This window comes from Elephantulus edwardii, unplaced genomic scaffold (assembly GCF_000299155.1).
Source record: "Elephantulus edwardii isolate Elephantulus edwardi_28Jun2011 unplaced genomic scaffold, EleEdw1.0 scaffold00174, whole genome shotgun sequence".
In the NCBI taxonomy this organism is placed as follows: Eukaryota; Metazoa; Chordata; class Mammalia; order Macroscelidea; family Macroscelididae; genus Elephantulus; species Elephantulus edwardii.
In genome coordinates this window covers 3,165,572-3,173,053 of record NW_006399924.1, presented here as the reverse complement: position 1 = coordinate 3,173,053, position 7,482 = coordinate 3,165,572, and the positions used below count along the sequence as shown (strand labels likewise).

The following is a 7,482-nucleotide window of genomic DNA, read 5'->3' as shown; positions in this document are numbered from 1 at the left end:
CAGGAGGGGAAGACCCTCTATGAGATGGATTGATTCGGTGACTGGGTAATAGGGATGGGTGTTTCAGAGGGGGTGCGGTTAGCGCAGGATAGAGAAGGGTCTAGGGCTGTTGTGCATAGGGTCGCTATGAGTCGGAAACGACTCGACGGCACATAACAACAACAACAACAACATCAACAACATGTTTCACTAAGTGTTTAAAGTTACAAAATGGGGGTGGGAGTGATGGGCGGGGAGAGAAGTGCAGCAATGAATGAATGGAAATCCAAAATCTCTAAATGCTCATTAAAATCATTAAAAAATAAAGTTGCAAAATGAAAGTAAAAAGGACCACAAGAAGATGCCATTTCTCCCTCCTTTCAAGCAACACTGTGGAAAGCATGGCCCTTTTTCAAGAAGAAACTGACCAAATTGTTCTTGATTCTGAAGTGAATAAAATTTTTAAAAAGATTTGTCAGTAAAAACATCATATTTATTTTATTTAAAACACCAGTTTCGGATAATTCTGTCTTACCAAAGCCCAAAGTCATTGCCATTGGGTGAGTTCTAATTTATGAGAACCCTTCATCAGCTTTCTAGGACTAAATCTTTATGGGAGGAGACCATCCATCCAGCTTTTCATCTAGAGCAACTGGTAGGTTTGAACTGCCAACCTTCTGGGCCATTAATTCTTGGACTCCCATGTCTTAGTTGGGATGTATAAACAAGCAACATCATTTTAGACCACAACTGAGAGAAATTATTCAGTTGTCTGATTATGTGCTCTGTAGTAGAGAGGTCAGAAGACTGCAACATGTGGGGATATTTTTTGTTTTGTTTTTTTTTTTACATATTTCATCTAAATAACTGGATCTGAATTTGATTTGAATATGAACATCAGTTTTGGTAGCAAATGCATCTCGTAGCTTTCAGGCAAAGCTAATGTAGACAATCATTTCATGACCTCTCGGCTGTTTTTCTCAGGCACATTAAGAGATGAGATAACCCCATAAAGTAACCAGATAATCTGCTGGAGATACTTGTGTAGTCAGGATGCAGAACATTTACCTGACTGGCTTGGTGAGAAATTATCCACTTGGGATGAAAGCTAAACCTTGGTTTCCTTATTAATCAAGCAGTGATATTAAGTGCTTAGCACAAGATGGCGCCAATGAGCTAGAGAAGCCAGAACCATCTTGCCCACTCTGGGTTTTTCCTGAGCTTCCTGTCCTTAAACATTATCTCCCCTGCTTCCAACTTCCACAGAACATAGCACCACAGTCCACTCCATTATTGCCGGAAAAAGGATTAATGAAGGAGGTCAATTTCTTAAGTCACCTCAGAAAGCACTTCTAAAATAACAGTTTGCTAAACTTTCTCTGGGGCCTATTTACCTTGCCCCCCTACTGCCACCCCCTTTCCCTGGGTGACTGCCCAGAGAGAGGTTCTGCCCTGGGGTCTTTCTTTCCCTCTCTCTCAGGGAACCTACATTTTAGGCGGGAGGTGGTTAAACCTTCTGGCTCCTCTGCAATGGGGCCATCTGTATTTGATCAATTCCAGGCGGAAAGGAGGGAGTAGTAGGGCTGTAAAAAGCCTAGGAAAGCATTCCAGAGTAGTGAGAGAGCCCCAGAGATCCAGAAAGAGCAGGCACCGCCCCCAACCCGCCTCCAAAGCGAACCCTCGGGCTTGAGCCGAAGAGACAGAAGGCGCACCATTCTGGCCCCACTCTCCCTGCTGCCATGGGGCCCAGCGCTCCGTTCCTCGTCCTGCTTCTTGTGTCATGGTTGGCACCTCTTCATGGACAGCAGCACCACCTTGTGGAGTACATGGAACGCCGACTAGCTGCCTTAGAGGTGAGGGACTCTACAGTCCAGCCTGGAAAAATCCCCATCTCCTCTTGGCTTGCCCACTTTATCAGGGTGATGAGGAGTTAGGGCTCTCGAGAGGATTCTGTCCCTTGCTAAGATCCTCAAAAGTACAAAGCCTCACCTTTCCCCACCTAAGACAATTGCAAAGTGAAAGTACCTTCACGGTTTATACCTGGGAGTATGAGAGTTTTGTGGGGAAGCATCTTCCTGCCTTTTTGAAATTTGAAATTTGTAATGTCTTGATTCCTGAGAGGAGAATTGTGTGCTAGTGCAGAGACCCCTCCCACCCTTTTGTGCTAGGACCACCCTAGAGGCTCACATGATTGGGTGGCACTGCTCTTAGAAACCCAGGCTGGAGGATGTGGAGATCTGGAGGACAGGCTGGGGGTGAGGGCCTAGGTGAGTCTGAGGGGCCTTTTGCACCTTTAGTGTCACTGACTGATTTCCCTTTCTGTGGGGCTTGAAGGAGTTGTTGAAAGCTGACAGTTTGTGCTCCTTTCTCCACTCTTCTTGACTCCTGGTTGAGCCTCTCCAGGCCTGAGAACTATAACCCTCTGCCCCCCAACCCCCATCCCCTTAGGAACGGCTGGCCCAGTGCCAGGACCAGAGTAGTCGCCATGCAGCTGAGCTGCGGGACTTCAAGAACAAGATGCTGCCACTGCTGGAGGTGGCCGAGAAAGAGCGGGAGGCGCTCAGAACAGAGGCCGACTCCATTTCTGGAAGAGTGGATCGCCTGGAGCGGGAGGTGGACTATCTGGAGACCCAGAACCCAGCCCTGCCCTGTGTGGAGATTGATGAGAAGATGACTGGAGGCCCTGGCACCAAAGGCAAGGGCAGAAGAAATGAGAAGTATGATATGCTGACAGGTAAGTGACCTGAAGGTAGGCTCCTAACATTTCTAGAACTTGCATTCTTCCTTGGTTCTTCCTCCTGTGGTTCTGTTTTTTGGAATCTGTTTTAGGGAGACCTATAATGGCAGGTCCATTAAAGGAGAGCTTCGGGGACTCAGGCCTCTGTGGGGCGCTTTTTCCTGGTCATCTAGAAAAACAGAGGCTGCCATGGGGCCAATGCCTCCCTTTCAGTGACTAGCCCACCTGTGGGGTTCTTGCTGTAGCCCCCTTCTCACCTGTCTTGTGCTCTTCTCCCCACCAGACTGTAGCTACACAATCTCACAAGTGAGATCTATGAAGATCCTGAAGCGTTTTGGCAGCTCAGCTGGCTTATGGACCAAAGATCCATTAGGACCAACAGAGAAGATCTATGTGCTAGACGGGACTCAGAATGACACAGCGTTTGTCTTCCCGAGGCTGCGGGATTTCTCCCTTTCCATGGCTGCCCGCAAGGCTTCCCGGGTCCGAGTGCCCTTCCCCTGGGTGGGCACAGGGCAGCTGGTCTATGGTGGCTTTCTCTATTATGCCCGGAGGCCCCCTGGAGGACTTGGAGGGAGCAGCCAGTTGGAGAACACTCTGCAGCTCATCAAATTCCACCTGGCCAACCGAACAGTGGTGGACAGTTCAGTGTTCCCTGCAGAAGGACTGATTCCTCCCTATGGTCTGACAGCAGACACCTACATTGACCTGGCAGCTGATGAGGAGGGCCTTTGGGCGGTCTACGCAACTCAGGAGGATGACAGACATCTGTGTCTGGCCAAGTTAGACCCACAGACACTGGACACGGAGCAGCAGTGGGACACCCCGTGCCCGAGAGAGAATGCTGAAGCGGCCTTTGTCATCTGTGGGACCCTATATGTTGTCTATAACACTCGCCCTGCCAGCCGGGCCCGCATCCAGTGCTCCTTCGATGCCAGCGGTACACTTACCCCCGACCGGGCGGCCCTCCCTTATTTCCCCCGCAGATATGGAGCTCACGCCAGCCTCCGTTATAACCCCCGAGAGCGCCAGCTCTATGCCTGGGACGATGGCTACCAGATTGTCTACAAGCTGGAGATGAGGAAGAAAGAGGAGGAAGTTTGAGGTGCTAGCTTGGGTTTTTGGTATCTCACACTCTTAGAAGTTCTTTATTGTTGAGTGCCATCGAAACCCATAAAAATCTACTGCACATTCTTTAACTGTGGGCAAGTAATGGTTCAAATTTTGTACTTTTGGCCAACAGAAGCCAAGTTTTTATTGCCCTTTGGTTCCATACAGAACTCTAGTTATTGAGTAATCTTCTTAGGGCTAAAAGAGTAAAAATCCCATGTGTTCACCTCCAGCCTTCCTGCCTTGTGTCAACAAGTTTCGCAGAGACAACCCAGAAGCAGACAGCTCAAGCCTCTTACGGGGCAGCCCCAGGGTGCGAAGAAAGTGACTTGGGAAAGAGGGACTTAACTCTGCCCTATTTCTTCAGAGCCTTGAAGAATGAGACTATTTCAATATTGTTTTGTATTTCAACATTTTGTATTAAAAAGAAAATCCACTGCTCCTTTCCTGTGTTTGTTTGGGGTAGTGCTCAGATCAAATTTCTCCCTATGTCCCTCCATTTCCCTCCTCCCATCCCATTCCCACTTCTTGAGCCACGCTGAAGACTTGGCTGGGCTCCCTTTGCTGAGAGGGGGAGGGACTTCTCTAGTTACAGATTGTCCTGTGAGGCCACTTTAGGAGGCCAGCAGGGGCCTTCCTCCAACCCCACTGCCATCCAGGGCTGCCTTCCCAGAACCACTGGCCATGAGAGACTGGGGCCTGGGGGCAGAGCTTCTAATTCTCAGGAGTTTTTGAACCAGAAAATGGACTTTAATTGCTTGTAGTCCTGTGTGGAATCTGAGAATCCTGCATGTCTGTTCTTAATAGGAACTTTGAGCTTCACCTCTGAACCAGGCTATATCCCCAGCAACAGACCTGGTTGCACAATTGTTCTTGGTCTGAGCCGCTAGATTTTCCTGCTGCCACAGCGTCTGCGGTTTGGTTTGGGTTGGGAGGAAGAAAGTGACCACCTCCCAGAAGTTGCTCTTACAAGTTTCCCAGCTTTCCCTTCCTCCACCCTTATCATCCCCTCATCCTCTACCCCCAGGCTCAGAATTTGGCTGAAGTCTGTTCCTGGGCTTCTAGAAACTGAAAACATTTTTAGTCTAGTACACTGGCCTCTACCTCTTGTCCCAGATTGCAGGAGGCAGTCTGGAGAAGAGAAGAGATGAGAGTGATGATACAGGCTTGCACTCCAGTCTCCAGGAATCTGCTGGTCTCTGTACTCATCCCCCGTGGAACCCAGCCTCATCCCTTCCTCGGCTCAGCAACAGGAGGATGGCTGCTGACATAGTGCATTGCATATTTTGCTGCTAACTACAGCGGTTTGAATCCACTAACTGCTCTTCTGGAGAAAGACAGACAAGTCACCAGGAAAGATTTACATACAGCCTTGAAACTAAACGGAGGGTTGCCATGGATCCAAAGTGCTCCAAAGCAGCAGGCTTGGTTTGGTGACGTTTACCTCAGACAGCCCTGCAGTACTCTTGGTTGTATATCCTAATTGGAGGAGGAGGGAAATAGGAACACAGTCTTCTCCCCACAAGTGTGGCCCTCCCGCCTGCTCCAGGGTTGGGTGGATCAGACGAGGCCCTGTGATCCTCCTTTTGTCTTCTTCTTAGGCAGCACTGCTCCTGACGTAGGCTGGTATGGAAAGGAAAAAGAAAGACAGCGAAGCAACCTCACAAAGGCACTATTGTGGGGAGTCAAGGAAGGTGGGGGCTCTCTTCCATTCAATTCTCTCCTAATGTGGGGCTGGCAACAGTAATCACTGCCTGTCAGCCCACAGAGGGGTCTGCCCACGGAACATCTGGCTTCAGCTCAGGGTGTGCCAGGAGGGCGGAGGAGGACGGGAGTCTCAGTGGAGGCCTGGAGAGGGGTCCAGGCGGTGAGGACGGGTGTCTGCCGGGCACCGTGTATGTGAGTGGTTGTGTGCGTGTGTGCGCACAGGTGGGTAAAGGGTGTTTGTCTCCTTCCTGGTGAGACTGTGTGTCTACATCTGAGTGTAAGCGACTAGAGGGTGGAGCTGTGTCTGTGGAATCATCCTGTTACTGCACCAAGCATTGGAAGCCACTTCTTGGTGACCTGAGGAGACTACCTCTGAGACTGTGTATGCAAATGGCATCACTATGAACAGCTTAAAAAGCCTATCAAATCCACAAAAACTGGGTCCTTCCACCTCATACATATGTGCTTGTATTTGTGGCCTTTTTCTTTGTTTGGTTCTTCGGCAAGAAAAGAAATAGCAGTCTTTTTCATTTTGGACTTAAAATTTCTCTGGAAAAGTTTACGCAGACTTTTTCTGAAAGGGCAGAAATCTCTAGGGCCTTGCCCTTTATTACTTTTAGCCCTTTTTATCTCTCACTTCTTTTCTGCTCCTGTACAATTGCTAGTGCTGTGTTGGAAGCATTCTGGAAGGTGAGCGGAACTGTGTGGGTGGATCCAGTGAGCTAGCCAAACTCATTAAACGAAATTGTTTACTAATCTAGGAGATAGGGCCCTGATAGCTGGATCCCACCATCAAAATCCAGCCTCACACTCCTGCTTGGACCCTCCACACTTGTCCCTTGACAAGAGCAAGCCTCTGATTTGAGTTGAACAAAAAACAGAAGGCAAAGACACTAACTGGGGTGAGGGATTGTTCAGAGCCCAGAGGAAGTTCTGCAACTGCCCTCAATACCCGGCCTTAAAAAAGGGCAGCTAGGTGCTGGGAGAACACCAGAGTCAAGAAGGACTGCTGCTGTGGAGACAGCTGTTCACCAGGTCGGCCCATGGAGCTTCAGCAGGGTGAGAGGGCTCCTGCTGCCCAAACGTCCAAGTTCTCAATGCCACGTTCCTCCTGATTGTGGTCTTGGAGCCCACCTGCCTGAGAAGTGAACCTCATTAATTTTTTTAAAAATTTTATTATTTTTGTGTGTGTACCATCAAATTGGATCTGACTGGTAAAGGAGGAGATTGCCCCTCCTTGTCCAGCAGAGCACCTGGTGGATTCCAACTGTGTACCTCTGGGATTGCAGTGCAGCTTCTTGCCACTAGGCCACATGAGCTCCCTGAACCTCATTCATTTTCATTAAGGAACCTGAGTGAGTGCCCTCAAAGCCCTACTTACCAGGGAGAGGGCGGGAAGAGACGCCAAAAATGAAGCTGTTAGTTCAACCGGCAGCTCTTCCTCTGTGATGGGACTCAGTGCAAAGCAGGAACCAGAACCTATCCTCCTCCTCCTCCTCCTCCTCCTCCCCTTTCTGACATCCTAGATTTTTTGTCAATCTCTTTTCTTGCACAGATGCCTCTCCCTGGAAACCCCTTGCACTGCTTCCTATTTCTCTAGCTGACTGAGGGCAAAGCATGCTCCTGTGGAGATCTGCTGAACTGTCCTGGTATTTCTCAGCATCTTCAGCTCTCTTTGGGGCCTGCTGTCCTGTCTCTCTGTGACACCAGAAGTGAAAGCCGAATTCCTTGATGGCAGAGCAGATTCAAACTACCAACCTTTGGGTTAGTAGCTAAATACAAACTGCACCATGCAGGGACTTCCCTAGCACATGAAGACTTTTTTTAAAAAAATTAAATTTTATTAATTTTAATGAACATTTACAGAGATTTGGGGTTTCCATTCTTTCATTGTTGCACTATTTTCTCTACCCTCCACCCCAGTTCGTTCTTCTTTTTTTCCCCCCTTT

General features: G+C 48.9%; 1 protein-coding gene across 1 annotated transcript; it reads left to right on the top strand.

Moving 5' to 3' along the window:
- Positions 1–1,718: 1,718 nt before the first annotated feature.
- On the top strand, positions 1,719–3,840 carry OLFML3 (olfactomedin-like 3). Its single transcript, XM_006895696.1, has 3 exons — positions 1,719–1,832; positions 2,428–2,713; positions 3,000–3,840. Exons 1-3 carry the CDS (start codon positions 1,719–1,721, stop codon positions 3,818–3,820), a joined length of 1,221 nt encoding a protein of 406 aa, XP_006895758.1. The 3' UTR covers positions 3,821–3,840.
- Positions 3,841–7,482: the final 3,642 nt, after the last annotated feature.

What these genes read in the sequence shown, in the direction of transcription:
- OLFML3 (XM_006895696.1), top strand. Translation starts at nt 1,719, where the DNA reads ATGGGGCCCAGCGCTCCGTTCCTCGTCCTGCTTCTTGTGTCATGGTTG. An exon ending in GCCGACTAGCTGCCTTAGAG is followed by an intron (nt 1,833 to 2,427) that starts GTGAGGGACTCT and finishes CCATCCCCTTAG; the next exon opens with GAACGGCTGGCCCAGTGCCA. An exon ending in GAAGTATGATATGCTGACAG is followed by an intron (nt 2,714 to 2,999) that starts GTAAGTGACCTG and finishes TCTCCCCACCAG; the next exon opens with ACTGTAGCTACACAATCTCA.